Genomic DNA, 19475 nt, shown 5'->3' on the forward strand with positions numbered 1-19475 from the left:
GGCGAAGGCTGCTATTTTTACACTGATACACCGCCGACCGCAAGCTACACAGCGCGGCTGGCGTGTTCATCAGCGAGGAGGGAGGAGGGGACGGGGGCCGGCCATTAGTTTTGTAATGGCAGCGGGGCCCGGTTCAGTCACTGTATTCTATTGCACCGGGCCCTGCTCACAGTACTAATGGTATCTACTGTAACGGCAGGCATGCAATGGCTAACTATAGATATGTTCAATCCAGCGCTGAGCAGCCTGTACTTCTGATCATAGCAGGCTGGAGGCAGGAGGCTGAATGAAGCAGACGGTGGAGGCACGTGACATATCTATAGTTAACCATTGCATGCCTGCAATTACAGTAGATACCATTAGTATAGTGAGCGGGGCCCGGTGCAATGGAATACAATGACTGCAATGGGCCCCCGCTGCCATTTAAAAACTAGTGAAGATGCCAGCCCCCACCCCCTGTATTGGGGGTCATTCACAGTGGCTGACACTGTTATGGGGGGATCTGTGTATGTCAAATTGCATAAGATGCTATTTATCTGTCATCCACAGATCCCCCCCATAGCAGTGTCATGCCATCCACAGATCCCCCCATAGCAGTTTCATGCCATCCACAGATGCCCCCCATAGCAGTGCCAGCGACATACGCCCCCATAGCAGTGCCAGCCACAGACGCCCCCATAGCAGTGCCAGCCACAGATCCCCCCCATAGCAGTGCCAGCCACAGATCCCCCCCATAGCAGTGCCAGCCACAGATCCCCCCCATAGCAGTGCCAGCCACAGATCCCCCCCATAGCAGTGCCAGCCACAGATCCCCCCCATAGCAGTGCCAGCCACAGATCCCCCCCATAGCAGTGCCAGCCACAGATCCCCCCCATAGCAGTGCCAGCCACAGATCCCCCCATAGCAGTGCCAGCCACAGATCCCCCCATAGCAGTGCCAGCCACAGATCCCCCCCATAGCAGTGCCAGCCACAGATCCCCCCCATAGCAGTGCCATGCCAGCCACAGATCCCCCCATAGCAGTGCCATGCCAGCCACAGATCCCCCCCATAGCAGTGCCATGCCAGTCACAGACGCCCCCATAGCAGTGCCAGCCAAAGATGCCCCCATAGCAGTGCCAGCCACAGACGCCCCCATAGCCGTGCCAGCCACAGACGCCCCCATAGCAGTGCCAGCCACAGACCCCCATAACAGTGTCAGCCACAGGCTACCATGAGTTCAAAGCCCACCAAAAGCACACCTTTTGGTTCAAAATATTTTTTTTCTTATTTTCATCCTCAAAAACCTAGGTGCATCTTATAGGGCAAAAAATACGGTAGGTGGGCGGCGGCCATTTTATGCAAGCTCAGTGCACCAGCACTGTATCTGAGCTTTTGTAACATTCTAATCCAAGCTTGAAAAACTGCACTAATAATCTGGTTGTAAAAAAAATAAATAAAAAATAACCCTTTTTTGGCAATATACAACATCTGGTGCATTTGCAGGATTAGTCAGTGTGCAATTTTAGGTAGAAATACAGCCATAATTTTCATTTTTTTTTCAAAAACACCCTTTTTGTGCAAAATACACTATTTTACATCCCTAGCTGCATCTGGACGTGTGAAATTTAAACGTTATATACAGCTTTCATATTCTGTTAGTAAAAAAACACTTTTAGGCAATATACAACATCTAGATTAGTCAGTGTGCAATTTAAGCTAGAAATACAGCCATAATTTTCTGGGTATTTAAAAACACACTTTTTGGCCAAAATACAGCATTTTACAGTCCTTGCAGCATCAGCATGTGTGAAATTTAAGGGTTATATACTGCTGTCATATTCAGTTATTAAACAAACACCCGTTAGGGCAATAAAAGTTTATTTGGCAGCCTTTGCTGCATGTGTCATTGTGAGATACACCCTTTATTAATTTGGGTTATATTCAGATATTTGAAATACCGCCATTTTATACACAAATGTTTAATTGCGGAATAGCGTGGGTCAGGGCATGTAAGATACACCCTTTAAATACAGGGGATGTATTCAGGTATTTAAAATACAGCCATTTAGTGCACAAATCTTTAATTGCGGCCTAGTTTGGTTCAGAGCGTGGGAGATACAACCTGTATATACGGGGCTTATATTCTTCTATTAATAAAACACCCTTTTTTGGGCAAAATACACAATTGTTGTGCCCTTGCAGCATCAAGACGTTTGAAATTCCAGGGTTATATACTGCTGTCATATTCAGTTATTAAACAAACACCCGTTTGGGCAAAAAAATAAAAATTTGGCAGCCTTTGCTGCAGATGTCATTGTGAGACACAACCTTTATATATTTGGGTTATATTCAGATATTTGAAATACAGCCATTTTGTGCACAAATCTTTAATTGTGGCCTAGTGTGGGTCAGGGCGTCTTAGATACACCCTGTACATACTGTCGTTCTATTCTACTACTAAACACCCATTTAGGGCAAGATCCTAAATTCGAGAAATATGAGGACAGTGTCAAATAAGGGACATGGCCAAGGTCGTGGTTCTGCTGGTGGAACTCCTGTTGCAGGGAGAGGACGTGGTCGATCTGTGCCAGCTACATGTACAAGTGAAACCCCTTCCTCAGGTGCGAGTAGGCAACAGAACCTGCAGCGGTATTTGGTCTGGCCTAATGCGGCCCCAAGTCATGCAGCAGTCTCTTCTGCTTTTTGAGGACTCTGTTATCAGGGTTTCCCAGGGCCATCCACCTAGCCCTGCCCCAGAAGTGGAAGAGATTGTGTGCACCGATGCCCAACCACTTATCTTTCAAGATGAGTACATGTGAGGACCATTCAGCACACCTGGGATGATGACGAAACACAGGTGCCAACTGCTGGGGCTTTCGAAAGTGTGCAGACCGACAAGGAGGGCAGGGGTGAAGACTGGATGGAAGATGATGTGAAGGACGATGAGGTCCTCGACCCCACATGAAATCAAGGTCATGCGAGTGACCTATGTAGTTCGGAGGAAGAAGTGGTGGTTGCACAGAGCCACCAGCATAGCAGAAGAGGGAGCAGGGTGCAAAAGCGGAGCAGCCGTCCTCTAAACAGTACGCCTGCTACTGCCCACCGCAGCAAGGGACCGATCACACCAAAGCCAGCTCCAAGGAGTTCCCTGGCGTGGCAGTTCTTCAGACAATGTGCTGACGACAAGACACAAGTGGTTTGCACGCTGTGCAATCAGAGCCTGAAGCGAAGCATAAACGTTCTCAACCTGAGAACAACCTGCATGAACAGGCATTTAAGTGCTAAGCACGAGCTGCAGTGGAGTAGACACCTCAAAAACCAAGAAAGGTCTCTGGCTCCTCCTGCTTCCTCTTCTGCTGCAGTCTCTGCCTCTTCATCCACCTCTGGAGTGACAGTGCCACCTGCCATCCCGCAAACAGAGGATCTTCCAGCAACACCACCACCTGGGTCACCAAGCATCTCCACAATGTCCCACGGAAGCGTTCAGCTCTCCATCTCCCAAACATTGGAGAGGAAGAGGAAGTACCCTCCTACCCACCCATGATCCCTAGCCCTGAATGCCAGCATTTCTAAATTACTGGCCTTTGAAATGCTGTCATTTCGTCTGGTGGAGACGGATAGTTTTAAAGGCCTTATGGCCAGCCGCCACTACTTTTACAGGCGCGCCATCCCTTCCCTGCACAACCAAGTAGAGGACAAAATCAGGTGTGCACTGCGCAACGCCATCTGTGGCAAGGTGCACCTCACTACGGATACGTGGACCAGTAAGCAAGGTCAGGGACGTTATATCTCCATAAAAGCACACTGGGTAAATGCAGTGGCGGCTGTGCCTGAGGCAGATAGCAGTTTGGCGCATGTCCTTCCACCACCGAGGATTGCAGGGCGCTTCAGTTTGCCTCCTGTTGCTTCCTCCTCCTACTCTGCTTCCTCATCCGGTCAGCGTAACAACTTCACCACCGACTTCAGCACAGCCAGGGGTAAACAACAGCAGGCAGTTTTAGAACTTATCTGTTTGGCGGATAAACCCCACACTGCGCAGGGCTGTGGACGGGCCTTGAACAACAGACCGATGAGTGGTTTGTGCCAGTCAGCCTCAAGCCCGCCCTGGTGGTGTGCGATAATAGGCGAAATCTCGTAGCAGCTCTAGGACTAACCGGTTTGACGCACATCCCTATCCTGGCGCATGTGCTGAAGTTGGTGGTGCAGAGATTCCTTAAAAATTACCCCGATATGTCTGAACTGCTGCATAAACTCCACCTTGCACATGCTGGCCAGACTGTGCGAGCAGCAGCAGGCTATAGTGGAGTTTCAGCTGCAGCACGCATGGGTGAGTTGCTCGGCAGAACAGCACCACTTCACCACCAATGACTGGGCCTCCATGCGAGACCTGTGTTCCTTGTTGCGCTGTTTCGAGTACTCCACCAACATGGCCAGTGCCGATAACGCCGTTCTCAGCGTAACTATCCCACTTCTATGCCTCCTTGAAAAAAACGCTGCTGGCGATGATGGAAGAGGATGTGGCACAGGAGGAGGAGGAAGATGGATCATTTCATTGGGTTTCCGGCCAGTCATTCACAAGTGGCTCTGAGGGTGGGTTCCTGCACCCACAAACGCCAGGTACACAATTGTCCAGCCATGGCACAGTTCTGGAGGATGACAAGGTGAAGGATGAGGAGGAGGATATGGAGGAGGAGGAACCATGTTCACAGCAGGGTGGCACCCAGACCAGCTCATGGCCATCAATGGTGCGTGGCTGGGGGGGATACAGAGGACACAGACTATACAGCTCCCACAGAGGACAGCTGTTCGTTGCCTCTGGGCAGCCTGGCACACATGAGCGATTACATGCTGCAGTGTCTCTGCAACGACCGTCGAGTTGCCCACATTCTAACTTGTGCTGATTACTGGGTGGCCACGCTGCTGGATCCCCGTTACAAGGACAACGTACCGTCCTTAATTCCCTCAATGGAGCTTGATCGTAAGATGCGCGAGTACAAGCGCACGCTGGTAGACGAGTTGCTGGTGGCATTCCCACCTGACAGCGGGGGCACAGTGGAAGCACAAGGCGAAGGACGAGGAAGAGGTCGCCAACGCAGCTGGGGCACTGCCAGCACCTCAGAAGGCAGGGTTAGCATGGCCGAAATGTGGAAAAGCTTTGTTAGCACGCCACAACAACCAGTACCACCAGCTGATATGGAACGTCTTAGCAGGAGGCAGCATTTCACCAACATGGTGGAGCAGTATGTGTGCACACACCTACACGTACTGAATGCCTAGTCTGCCCCCTTCAACTTCTGGGTCTCCAAATTGGGCACATGGCCTGAGCTTGCCCTTTACGCCTTGGAGGTGCTGTCCTGCCCTGCAGCCAGTGTATTATCTGAACTTGTGTTTAGCACGGCAGGGGGAGTCATCACAGACAAGCGCAGCCGCCTGTCCACAGCCAATGTGGACAAGCTCACGTTCATTAAAATGAACCAGGCATGGATCCCACAGGACTTGTCCGTACCTTGTGCAGAATAGACATGTATACCGGCACTAACCAGCCATTGTTATACTGCAGCGCAACTGCTCATTCTTGTATTTTGGATATTTCACACTCTTTTGGAGTGTACCCTAATTTAAAAAAATTAAATTAAAACCAAAAACCTGTGTTGGCTACCTTGTCCTCCTCCACCGCCGCATCCACCGCCTCCTCAAACTCCTACTCCATATGGAACTCCACCTCATAAATCAAATTTTATTTATTTGTAAGTATTTTATTTTATGTCATTTCTCTACTTTATCAGTTACATTTTTGGGTGAAAGTCACCAATTTTTGGGTGTGATGTACCACTGCTATACCTAGTAGACCGAAAAAAAAAAAGAAAATAAATCATTTGTCAGTTACATTTTCTGGTGAAATACACCAATTTTTGGATGTGAAGTACCACTGCTATACCTAGTAGACAGGTTAAAAAAAATAATAATTGTCTGTTACATTTTTGGGTGAAATTCACAAATTTTTGGGTGTAATATACCCCTCCTCTACCTAGTTGACAGCTTAATAAATTTCAATTTTTCTTTTACATTTTCGGGTGACAAACAATTTTTTCTGTCATAGACCCCTGCTGTACCAAGTAGAAAGGTTAATAAATTTCAGTAATTTTTCTGTTACATTCTTGGGTTGACATTATACAATTTTAGACGTGATAAAACCCCTGCTCTGCATAGGTGACAGGGAATAAAATTTCAGAAATTCTTATTTAATTGATGCGTGCCACCTCTGATTCAATGCTTAAACTTTAACAAGTTGTACCACATTTGCGCTTCAATAATTTGTCACACATTTCCGCTTTACTCTTTTGGCCCACATTTGGGCTTCTGTAATTTGTCCATTTGCGCCTCAATAACTTTTCCCATATTTCCGCTTTACTCTTTTGGCCCACATTTGGGCTTCTGTAATTTGTCCCACATTTGAGCTTTAACAGCTTTTCCCACATTTCCGCTCGATCCCAAATATTCTTTTTTTTTTATTTAGCTCCCTTAAATTTGGTCTCTTTCTCACGCTCCCTCTCCGGCGTGGAACCCTGATTCGCCGATAACCGTGATCAACATGGTATGCTCCGAAAAGAACATTGAAAGTTGATAGAGAAGATATCGAAATGGATGGTGGATGTCACTGGGGCACCTCTACATAGGTGACAGGAACATAAATTTAAAAAAATCGATAGAAACTCCTGCTCTGCATAGTTGACAGGGAATAAAATTTAATAAATTCTTCATTAACCACCTCAGCATCCCTAGCTTAAACCCCCTTAATGACCAGACCACTTTTTACAATTCTGCACTACACTACTTTCACGGTTTATTGCTCGGTCTTACAACTTACCACCCAAATGAATTTTACCTCCTTTTCTTCTCACTAATAGAGCTTTCATTTGGTGGTATTTCATTGCTGCTGACATTTTTACTTTTTTTGTTATTAATCGAAATGGGTTTGCGCGAAAGTTATAGCGTTTACAAACTATGGTACAAAAATTTAACTTTTCCGTATTTTGAAGCAGCTCTGACTTTCTGAGCACCTGTCATGTTTCCTGAGGTTCTACAATGCCCAGACAGTAGAAACACCCCACAAACGACCCCATTTCGGAAAGTAGACACCCTAAGGTATTCGCTGATGGGCATAATGAGTTCATGGAAGTTTTTATTTTTTGTCACAAGTTAGCGGAAAATGATATTTTTTTTTTCTTTCTTACAAAGTCTCACATTCCACTAACTTGTGACAAAAAATTAAATTTTACATGAACTCACCATGCCCCTCATGGAATACCTTGGGGTGTCTTCTTTCCAAAATGGGGTCACTTGTGGGGTATTTATACTGCCCTGGCATTTTAGGGGACCTAAAGCGTGATTAGTAGTTTGGAATCCAAATGCGTAAAAAATGCCCTGTGAAATCGGAAAGATACTCATTGAAATTTTGGGCCCCTTTGCGCTTCTTGGCTGCAAAAAAGTGTCACACATGTGGTATCGCCGTACTCAGGAGAAGTAGGGCAATGTGCTTTGGGATGTATTTTTACATATACCCATGCTGGGTGAGATAAATATCTCTGTAAAAGACAACTTTTCCCATTTTTTTTATACAAAGTTGTCATTTTACAGAGATATTTCTCTCACCCAGCATGGGTATATGTAAAAAGACACCCTAAAACACATTGCCCTACTTCTCCTGAGTACGGCGATACCACATGTGTGACAATTTTTTGCAGCCAAGATGCGCAAAGGGGCCCAAATTCCAAATAGTACCTTTTAGGAGGGCATTTTTAGGCATTTGGATTCCAGACTTCTTCTCACGCTTTAGGGCCCCTAAAATGCCAGGGCAGTATAAATACCCCACATGTGTCCCCATTTAGGAAAGAAGACACCCCAAGGTATTCCGTGAGGGGCATGGCGAGTTCATAGAAGCTTTTTTTTTTGGCACAAGTTAGCGGAAATTGATTTATTTTATTTTTTCTCTCACAAAGTCTCCCTTTCCACTAACTTGTGACAAAAAATTAAATTTTACATGAACTCGACATGCCCCTCATGAAATACCTTGGGGTGTCTTCTTTCCAAAATGGGGTCACATGTGGGGTATTTATACTGCCCTGGCATTTTAGGGGCCCTAAAGCGTGAGAAGTCGTCTGGTATATAAATGTAAAAAAAAAATTTACGCATTTCGATTCCGTGAGGGGTATGGTGAGTTCATGTGAGATTTTATTTTTTTGTCACAAGTTAGTGGAATATGAGACTTAGAAAAAAAAATAAAAAATCTATTTCCACTAACTTGTGCCAAAAAAAATAAAAAATCTATGAACTCGCCATGCCTCTCAAAAGTGATCTTTTTATAGCGCCGCAACGATTTTACAGTGTTTTTGCAGTGATCAGAAAAAAATATATTTCTGTCACTGCACACATTGACTGTGTCCGTGTTTTGCGGATCCGCGTTGTCAGTGTTTTACGGACGTCTGAAAGGAAATCTCGAGATGCTGCGCCGATGCATCGAAGAGGAACAAATCGACCGCCGCCGGAACGCAATCCTGCGTTAGGCGGTCCGGAGGCAGTTAATTAATGCGCGCCACATCCTTTCATTCAATGCTCAATGTTCCACTTTTACGCTTTAATAATTTGTCCCGTAATTCCGCTCTATAATTTTAAATATGAAAAAATGTATCCTCCCTTGGATGTGGTCTCTCTTTCTCCAGCTCCCTCTCCGGCATGGAACCCTGATTCCCCGCCACCCGTGATCACCATTGTAGGCTCAGAAAAGAACATCGAAAGTTGATAAGAGAAGATATCCAAATGGATGTTGGATGTCATTGGGGCACCTCTAGATAGGTGACAGGAACATAAATAAAAAAAAAAGAAATAAAAAATCGGCAATTACATTGTCAGGTGACATTTTTCTAATTTTGCCGGATAGAAACCCCTGCTCTGCATAGTTGACAGGGAATAAAATTTTATAAATTCTTCATTAATTAATGCGCGCCACATCATTTCATTCAATGCTTAAACTTTAAAAAGTTGTCCCACTTTTACGCTTTAAATATTTGTCCCATAATTCCGCTCTCCAATTTTCAATTTGAAAAAATGTATCCTCCCTTGGATGTGGTCTCTCTTTCTCACGCTCCCTCTCCGGCGTGGAACCCCGATTCCCCGCCACCCGTGATCACCATGGTAGGAGCATAAAAGAACATCGAAAGTTGATAGAGCAGATATCAAATTGGATCGTGAACATCACGGGGACGTGCGACATGGTGGGGCAGTAAGTGTGCACACGCCTACAAGAACTGACTGACAGGGTTCAGCCGATGCAAATTCTGGGTCTCCAAATTGGGCACATGGCCTGAGCTTGTCCTTTAGGCCTTGGAGGTGCTGGCCTGCCCTGCAGCCAGTGTATTGTCTGAACATGTGTTTAGCACGACTGGAGGGGTTATCACAGGTTATATTTCTTAATGTTTTGGGGTGTACCCTAATTAAAAAAAATAAAAAATTTAGAAACCAAAAAGCAGTGTAGGCTACTACCTCCTCCACCTCCTCAACCTCCTACTCCATATGGGCCTCATCCTCCTAGATCAAGATTATAATTTTTTATTTTTACGTATTTTATGTTATTTAAACTAATTTCCCTATCCACATTTGTTTGCAGAGCACTTGCCATGCTCTTAACCACATTTTGATGCCATTTGCAGCCCTCTAGCCCTTTCCATGACATTTTTACAGCCATTTTAGTGCTCAAAAGTTCGGGTCCCCATTGATTTCAATAGGGTTCAGGTTCCAGGTCAAGTTCGAGTCCCGAACTCAAACTTTTTTCTGAAGTTCGGCCAAACCCGAACATCCAGGTGTCTGCTCAACTCTACTTATGAGTAGTGATAATCGAAGTTATGAAAAATTTGATGCAGCTGCTTCGCTGAATTTCACAAAGAAATTTGATTAGTTACGAAATGCATTCCTTTGTATGTAGCAGGCGAAATGATGGGGAACGGCGATCGCGCTGCCCCACGTCATTGAACCCCTCAGATGTCATGTTCATCACTGATCGCGACATCTGATGCTACAATTAATTCCTTTCAGGGTTAATCTGGTTTAAAAAAAAAATAAAAATACATACTCACTATCGATTTGCTCACGGAGAGGCTATTGCAGCCTTTTTGATTGAAGACACCATGGAAAGTTACGTGCGGTGACGTGAAGGCGTCATCACACTGGCCAGGGTTACTACTGTCACTGCGCCCGGCCAGCTTGCTGGCATGGTGACATCACACGTCACCCCGTGTGAGATTTTGTGCGGTATCATCAATCAAGATGGCCAATATGACCTCTGAGTGAGCAAATGGATGAGGTTTTACTGTCATTTCAGGAAAAATAGATTAGTTACCATGAAGCGTGAGGAAATTCAGCTTCACAGCAAATCAAATTTTTCCTGAATTTCCGATCAAAGTCAAATAGTTTGGCTTTGATTCACTCAACGCTAGTTATGAGTATACAGATATAATAGAACTAAGGCTACTAGCTGCTAGGCGGTTTTCAATATGTTAATAAGCTCCTGTTATATATGGCTTGCTGTTAGTCTTATTCACTGCCTTAGTATTACTGTTCTATCCTGTGTGTTGGCCTGTTGTCTGTCTTGAATGTTCCTGGAGGCAGCCTGACTGGTCTTCTGACACCAAACCATGTGGGTTCCTGGTCAAGTTTGTTCCTAATGGAGTTTTTCCTGATGACAGCTTGACTGGCCATCTTCCACTCCTAGCTAAGCTATGTGGGTTCCTGGTCAAGTTTCTTTCTGATGCCAGCCAGTCTGCTACATCTGTTTCTGACCAATTCAGTTCAACTTCTCCAGTGTAAGCATTATTTTCTGTTTCCAGTTGGTTATCCTGTGCGGCATGTAAGAGGTTGCTTTTCATTTTGCTATTATGTATGAACTCTGCTATTCCATTTGTCAACTCAGCTATCCTATATTGCTAATGCAAATATAAACATCTAAACTTCAGATCCAGCTTAGGCCTTGTTCACATCAGCGCTCAGCCTTTCCGTTCTCCTGCTCCGTTATAGGAGCAGGAAAACGGAAAGGACGGATTCGGCTCAGTTATGAGCCGAATCCGTCCTTTCCGTTTTCCTGCTCCTATAACGGAGCAGGAGAACGGAAAGGCTGAGCGCTGATGTGAACATAGCCTTATGTGAGCTTGCTAGTTTCCTCTGGATTCTGTCCTTGTGCCAAGATGGCTATCCTCCATTGCTATTGCAAAGTAATGTCAAGTATACAGACACTGCTCACCTGAGCCTGCGTGATTCTCTTGTGTTAATTCTTGGACTGTGTTCACACCTGTTTGTTCTTAGTTGCATCCACTTAAAGGCTATGGACACCTTTGGGGGCATTTATTTTATTTTATTGTTGCATTGTACTTATTTTGAGCTAAAAAAAATCATTTTTTCAATTGGACTTTGTACAGAGAAATGTGCTCAAAGCTTTAAATAGCATTGAGATTCTCTAGTAGCATGCTCCGTGTTTTTACATTGTTCCACTGGTGCCTCTTCATCTCTGACTCATAGCTCAATTCTTATCTTACTGATAAGAATGTGGCTTAAAGGGACACTGACAGGCCAAATCAGCATATATAGTTATATATATATATATATATATATATATATGACATTACAGGTCTTATACAGTCTATTAAAAGCATCTAAGTATCCCCCCTGTCCACCTTCTAAATACCGAAATATAAAGTTTTATAACCTGCCTGTCTCGTCACCAATCTGCCCAAGGGGCGGCGTTTCATCTTAAAATGCGCCCAGCCAGCCGCTCCCAACTGCCGTTCTGAAGCCCCGCCCAGCTCATCAATATTCACTTCGCTGGGCGGCGGCTACAACTCTCCCCAGTCACGATCCTGCGCATGGGCAGATTTGACATGAACGATGCCGGGATGATTCAATTGCCCATGCGCAGGATCGTGACTGGGGAGAGTTGTAGCCGCCGCCCAGCGAAGTGAATATTGATGAGCTGGGCGGGGCTTCAGAACAGCAGTTGGGAGCGGCTGGCTGGGCGCATTTTATGATGAAACGCCGCCCCTTGGGCAGATTGGTGACGAGACAGGCAGGTTATAAAACTTTATATTTCGGTATTTAGAAGGTGGACAGGGGGGATACTTAGATGCTTTTAATAGACTGTATAAGACCTGTAATGTCATATATATATAACTATATATGCTGATTTGGCCTGTCAGTAGCCCTTTAAATAAGTGTTTTTGAGCTATTATCAAAGGGGTTCTCTGGTCTTTTAATATTGATGCCGGTAAGTCATCAATATCAGATCGGCGGAGGTCTGACACCCAGCAACCCCAACGATCAGCTGTATGAAGGGATGGCGTGCGCAGTGCAAGCATGCTTTCTCCCTTCTCTCTTTCTACTCACTGCTGCCATATGTCTATAGCGAGCAAGACGAGAGAAGGGAGACGGCACGCACGCACTGTGCGCGCCTTCCCTTCATACAGCTGATCGGCAGAGGTGCTGGGTATGGGACCTCTGCCGATCTGATATTGATGACCTATCCTGAGGATAGGTCATTAATATTAAAAGCCTGGAGAACCCCTTTAATTTACAGATTAGGGTTATTAGATTGACACAAAGTGAAAGTACGATTCTCACAGCTAGACAGTAGTTAACCCTTTATGACAAGGCTCCTGAATATTTTTTTTTAATAAAGACCAATTGAAAAAATTTATTTTAAGCCCACAAAATTGCCCACGTAGGTGTACATAGCCTTTAAGGAGCCACATTCATATCATGCGGTACTGCATGCTGAATTTTAACCATTGGTCATCTGTACCATGAGCTTTCAATAACGTAACATTAAACCATATAAATAGGGATGAATAGGGGGGGGGGAATTCTAAAGAAAATATCCTTCACCATCCCACGGTTTGGAAATTTTTTCAACCATACTAACTATGCAACAGATCAACTGTCCATATTGCACATGATTACAAATTAGAGCTAAAAAAAAAAATATCCAAATGGGGTAGAATAGGGAAAAAATGCAATTCTGATAAAGGTTTTTATTTTTATTTTTTTACACTGTACACTAGGCGGTAAAATTGACCCATTATCTTCATTCTCCAGGTCAGTACGGTTCCAACGATACCACACTTGTATAATTTTTCTTGCGTTTTAATACTGAAAAAAATTTAAGCCTTTGAGGAAAAAAATAAATATTTGATAAACATATTCTGACCCCTATTACTTTTTTGTAGTTATGTATACAGGGCTGTGTGAGGGCTCATTTTTTGTGGAACGATCTGTTCTTTTCAGTGATACCAATTTGAAGTGTGTGCAACTTTTTGATCACTTTTTATAAAAATAATTATTGGGTAGTTGAAGTGACAAAAAATGGCAAATTGGCTGTTTTTATTTTTATTCCCGTTACGCCATTTGCCATTAATATTGTTCTATTTTAATTGTATGGGCATTTTCGCACGCAGCGATGCCCATGGTGTTATTTTTTTATTGTTTAAGTATTTTTATTTTAAGGAAAGGGGGGTGATTTGAACATTGTTTTTTTAATTGTAAAACCTTTTTTTTTACACTTTTTTAAAGTCACCTTGGGTGACCATAACTGGCGATCATTAGATTGCCCATTGTGTTCATTGATGGCTAAATAGCCATCCTTGAAAACAATTTACACTTTACCAATAGAATGCTGCCACCTAGTGGCCTGTATTGGTATATTCCTGAAATAGACACCGAAGCCTCAAGCAGGCGTCTGTCTATTTCAGGCATGTAACAGGTTCCATGATCTCAGTCGAGGAACGCTGTTAGCGGAGCGGAAGCGTGCGACTTCCGCTTAAGGCTGATCAGATGCCGCGGTCACATCTGACCACGGCATCTGAAGGGGAAAATGTATGCGATCAGCCTTATGGCTGATCTAATTGTGTCACGGGTCTCTGCTATTTAAAATAGCAGAAATCCTGTGGCTATGGCGCCATGTTTGGTGACCGGACTTCTGCCGTACATATACGGCGGAGGTCCTTAAGGGGTTAAATAGGTTTTCTGTGACTTGGATACTGATAAATCATCAATATCAGATCGATGGGAGTCTGACATCATGCACACTTACTAATAGGCTGCTGATGTTTGAAACTGTACATTGGATGGAAAGGTCTGCTCACTTGACTGGGAACTGAGCTGCAGTCTCCCAACACTGCCACTACACAGTGGTCATAACTAGAGATGGCCAGTTCGCAGTGTTCCCCCACGAACACATGCGATCTGCCATCTTAACTGACAAGTCCGGCAAGGCACAGGTAAGTCCTTACCTGTGCTTGTGCGCGAGCCGGTCTGAAATGAAATGCGGTCTCCGGGTGCAGGCAGTTCCCCCGGAGGCCGTTCTCAGAAACTGCCTGCACCCGGAGACCGCATTTCATTTCAGACCGGCTCGCGCACAGGCACAGGTAAGGACTTACCCTGTGCCTCACCGGACTTGTAAGTTAAGATGGCAGATCGCATGTGTTCACGGGCCAACACTGCGAACTGGCCATCACTGTAGTTTTTAGTGCCTGAAAAACAGCTGGATGTCTGTCTTGGACCACCACTGATCTGATATTGAGGACCTTTCATGAGGATAGGCCATCAATATCTATGTATCGGAAACCCCGTTCAAACTACTGTAACTGGTTACTATGAGCATTTTGTCTTGGTTTTTTTTGCAGAACAGGTTAGATAAGAGGTTCAACGCGTCTTCTGAATGTTCCATATGTGGCAATAGTACGGACTATGCCAGGACAAAAGGAGTAGTATTTGTGTAAAACCCACCTATCTGTTGGGGTGTTCCTGGGGAAATCTTAAATGTCCCTATTTTGGTCATGCAGATGCTGTCAAGTATGATGTTCACTGCATGGAAGCCAGCACCCAACATAAATAGTTTACTCAAGTAATGTGCTAACCAAATACCTCCTTTGTCTTTATCATTACACTACCAGAAGTCCCCGGCTTTACACGGGTATATTTCATCTATTTCATTTAAGGGTTGTGTTGACATTATCCCCTACAGTAGACATCTACAGTACCCCGCCCCCTTAACAGTGACCTCCACAGCCCCCCACCCCTTAACACTGACCCCCCCACAGTGCCCCACCTTAAAATGGGACCTCCACAGCAGCACACCCCCTTAACTTTGACCTTCACAGCAACCCACCCGCTTGCCAGTGGCCTCCACAGGGGCCCACCCCTTTAACAGTAACTTATACAGCACCGGCCGCTTAACACTGACCATAGGTTACAGTCCCCTTAACTGTGACCTTCACCATTCCCGGCCCCCTTAACAGCGACTGCCACAGTACCAGCTCTCTTAACAATGACCTCACAGTACCCTGGCTGCCCCTTTAATAGTGGCCTCCACAGTACCCTCCTCCCTTAACAGTGACTGCCACAGTGCCCGCCCCCTTTAACAGTGACCTCCACAGCGGCCTGCCTCCTTAACAGTAACATTCACAGCGCACTCCCCTTTAACAGGGACCGCCCCTTTATTAGTAAACTCCACAGCGGCCGTCCCTTTATTAGTAACCTCCACAGTACCCCGTCTCCTTAACAGTGATTTCCACAATAATCCGCCCCCTTAACAGTGACCTCAACAGCAGCTGCCCCTTTAATAGTGACCTCCCCAGTCCCCCCGCCCCTTAACAGTAACCTCCACAGCGCCCACCCCCTTAACAGTAACCTCCACAGGGCCCGCCCCTTTAACAGTGACCTCCACAGCGGCCGGCCCATTAATTGTGACCTCCACAATACCCAGTCTCAAGTGATTTCCACAATAACCAGCCCCCTTAACATTGACCTCCATAGTGGACCGTCCCCCTCAACTGTGACCTCCACCGTTCCCTGATTCCTTAACAGAGACCTCCACAGTACCCGCCCCTTTAACAGTGACCTTCACAGTACCCCGCCCCCTTAACAGTGACCTCCACAGTACCCCATCTCCTTAACAGTGATTTCCACAACACCCTGCCACCTAACAGTGGCCTGTACAGCAATCTGCACCTTAACACTGACCTCCACAGCGGACCATCCCCTTAACTGTGACCTCCACAGCACTCTGCTCCCTTAACAGTGTCATCCACAGCGCCCTGCCCCTTTAAAGCTGGCCTACAGCAGGGAAGAAAAATGGCTGGGTTTTTAATGAAACCTGGTCTTAAACTGTGTGTATGTGGAGACTAAGGGCCTGCGAGCTTCTATTGGGTGATAAGGGTCATGTATGTGTGTATGGCAGTTGGGATATGAGGAGAAAGACCTGCAGGCTTCTATTGGCTAATGTAGGTCATGTGATGGTGCCATATTAGCATTTTGGGGAAATGTCTCAGAAACGGTACGTGCTAGAGAGCTGAGACCTGGTATAAAACCTTCCCGGACACCTGATGTATCTGTGTGCCAAATTTCTGGATTGTAAATGCGATGGTGCAGATTCCTTTACCGGACATACATACACTCAGTTTTATATATTAGATTCACTGCAGCTAGTGTAGAGGTGCCAAAACGCAATTACTTATGCAACAATCTTTTGCTAGGTACAGCTGCATAACCATGCCTATTGCATGATAACTCGCAAATAACATGCACAATTCAAAAACAGGAATGCTATATAGGGACAGGTCAATAAAGCAAATGTAAAACAAAACGCTAGAGTAGCGAGTTAGGATAGGAATATCCCTTGGAAATCACTCCTGATCAATTTTTATTTAAAGGTGTTGCCCAGTTACTGATAATGATGACCTATGCTCATTCAGACCGGTGAGGGTCCGACTCCCGAGGACCCCACCGATCAGCTGTTTGAGGAAATCACAGGTCTCATATTAGCGCTGCATTTTCTTTGTTTACCTGCTAGTTGTTGACACTGCAGCATCAAGCAGTATAATTGCACTTGAATGGGACAGAGTGTAACTACAACTGCTCCTTCCCTTTCAAGTGAATGGGACGGAGGAAATGTAATTACACCTGCTTGCCTCTGCAATGTCAACGGCGAGCAAAGAGAATGCAGCGCTAATACAACACTGATCCGATGATGGGTCACATCAATATCGGTGACCAGACAAACCCTTTAATTACCATTGTTTTTAAATTAGCAACATATTCCAAAGCACTGTACATAAATTGTAAACCATTCACAATAGCCCCTAAAGTATTCTGTGGGCCACACACCATTATCTTTCTGTACATTTATCAATACAGGTAGTTACAAATCTACTGAAAATAGTCCACATTCACAGCTTTATTGGCACCAATTGTGATGTACTGGAATCGGCGTCAAAAACCACTTCAGATCAGCCTTTAATAGATTTCATTGGGAATGAGTGGCAGTCTCTTTCCAGCGGCTCTCTACATGTCAGAAAAAAAAAAGGAGCATACCATATCTGGGGGTGGAAACTGCGGAAGTGCATTTTCAACTGTGTGTGAACAAACCCATGGCACTGAAGATAGACTAGCATACCTGGGAAACCTCCAAACTGTGCTCCAGCTTGACGCCTTGCCTCTTCTTCCTGTTTAAATATTAAGGGAATTTTTTTTATTTTTAAACAGAAAAAAAGGCATAAAATGCGAGCCACACTGTACAAACAAGTAAGCAAAGCAAACAATTATTTTTTTTTTTGGGGGGAGGGAAGCACACAAAAGAATGTTTAGGTATATATATTTATTTTATTCATAGGATTATGGAGGCAACCATGTTACCAAAGTTCCTGTTCTGAGCTGACAATCAGTTTCAGAGATTTGTTTTAGGGCATCCATCAGTAACACATGCAGTTACTGATGCTGAATTGTAATCGTAATGCTGAAATCGTATCAATGAGTAGAGACAATACAACTCACTCATGACTTGGTACAACCATACCTCCTTTATTCTTCATACAGAAGACAAGTATACAGTATACAAATAGCAATCACAGGGGAGCAGACTCTCATTGTATCCCCGTTACAATCATGTGTAACTATGAAGGCTGCACACAGGTTTAAATACCCACATATGGGCATAGCGATCACCTTTACTAGTGTTAATACTTATAAAAAAAAAAAAACCTTTGGAAAAAATGGATTTTTATTTGCATCTCCATATTCTGACCCCCTACTTTTTTTTTATAGTTATGTCTATAGAGCTGTGTGTGGGCTCATTTTTTTGCAGGCTGATCAGTAGGTTTTATTAATATTTTGAAGTGTGTATGACTTGATTAGGAGGTGAAGAGAAGAAAAATAGCGAATAGGCCATTTATATTTTTTCCCCGTCCAGCTTTCATGCAAGGGATAAATATATTTACCGTACTTTTTAATAGTTTTGATATTTTGGGGTGTGGTGGTGCAAAGAATCTTTCATTTTTGTTTGTTTTCATATGGGGGGAGAGGGTGATTGAATTTTTATATTTTTAAAAACTTTACTTTTTTTTAAACTATTTTTTAAAGGGGACTTATGATCATTAGATCGCTTCTACCATAGACCACAAATAATTACTACTGCAATCTATGAAAGATTCATACATTCCTATGGATCAATCATAGGAATGTATTGATGTGGTAGCCTTAGAGTCTTCCAAAATGTTCAAGGCTATCGCACAGAACAAATGTCTTCACCAATCTCCATGAGAAGAAACTATTTAGGCCTTGGCAGCACAACTTCTCCCACAGACAGTAATGAATTACCCTTGTAGTCTTTGGGAGATACAATACATTGCTATGGGGCCCTGCCACAGGCAGAGCTCTATAGGAATGTATTACTGTGTTAACCTAGATTGTTACTAATGCTCCAGGCTACCACATAGAACAAATGGCTTCCCTCATCTCCATGTGGCCCCACTGTTCAGATATTGACCAATCCTAAGGATAGGTCATCAATCTAGGAGTCCCATAACATCAACGGTTGACAGTAATAATACTTCATATATTTGTCGCTCTACTTGTCATGTCTACTCCACTGTCAAAACACTACTCTTTTCAGGTGCAAAGACTTTCATATATTAATCCCTTAGTATAAACCATTAATTTAGCAAGCTTACTTTATGCCAGAGGCAACTTTTTGGTGCATATTTCTGTGCACAATGTCATATCTAAGCCATGCATCTTTCCAGAAACTACTCCCCTTTGTAATAGTCATGTAGCAAGAGTGTAAAAAAAAACAACAACATTTTAAAACATCTGGTGGCATTAGAGGCAGATCTTGCCGAGATCGTTTGCATCGTTTCTTCCCAGAATTCCAGAAAAGCATGTATGGCCTATAAGTCTTCACGCCAATTAAGGCACTCTCCCCAAGGAGAGAAAGTACCCCCCAAAACCAGGACTACTGAACACTAATGCTTTCATCAAGTGAAAGCTCTTGAATAATTAGACATTACCAATGTCATTTAGGGTGCTGGCACACAGTGCAGTTCTGACATGCATTCAGGATGCAGTTTTCAATTTAGTGTACTTTCACACTAGCGTTTTTGCAGGGTTAAGCAAAAATTCTGTT

The 19475-nt window shown here is 44.3% G+C and overlaps 1 protein-coding gene across 1 annotated transcript in view; it reads right to left on the reverse strand.

Annotated features, from left to right (window-relative positions):
• The window catches only part of ST13 (ST13 Hsp70 interacting protein), a 325403-nt gene that overhangs the window by 14597 nt on the left and 291331 nt on the right, over positions 1–19475 (reverse strand). The window contains exon 10 of the mRNA XM_040406554.1: positions 17472–17520. Within this exon, the coding sequence (XP_040262488.1) occupies positions 17472–17520 (49 nt within the window). The remainder of the gene's footprint in view (positions 1–17471; positions 17521–19475) is intronic.

The sequence above is a fragment of the Bufo bufo genome, chromosome 9, assembly GCF_905171765.1.
Source record: "Bufo bufo chromosome 9, aBufBuf1.1, whole genome shotgun sequence".
Lineage (NCBI taxonomy): Eukaryota > Metazoa > Chordata > Amphibia > Anura > Bufonidae > Bufo > Bufo bufo.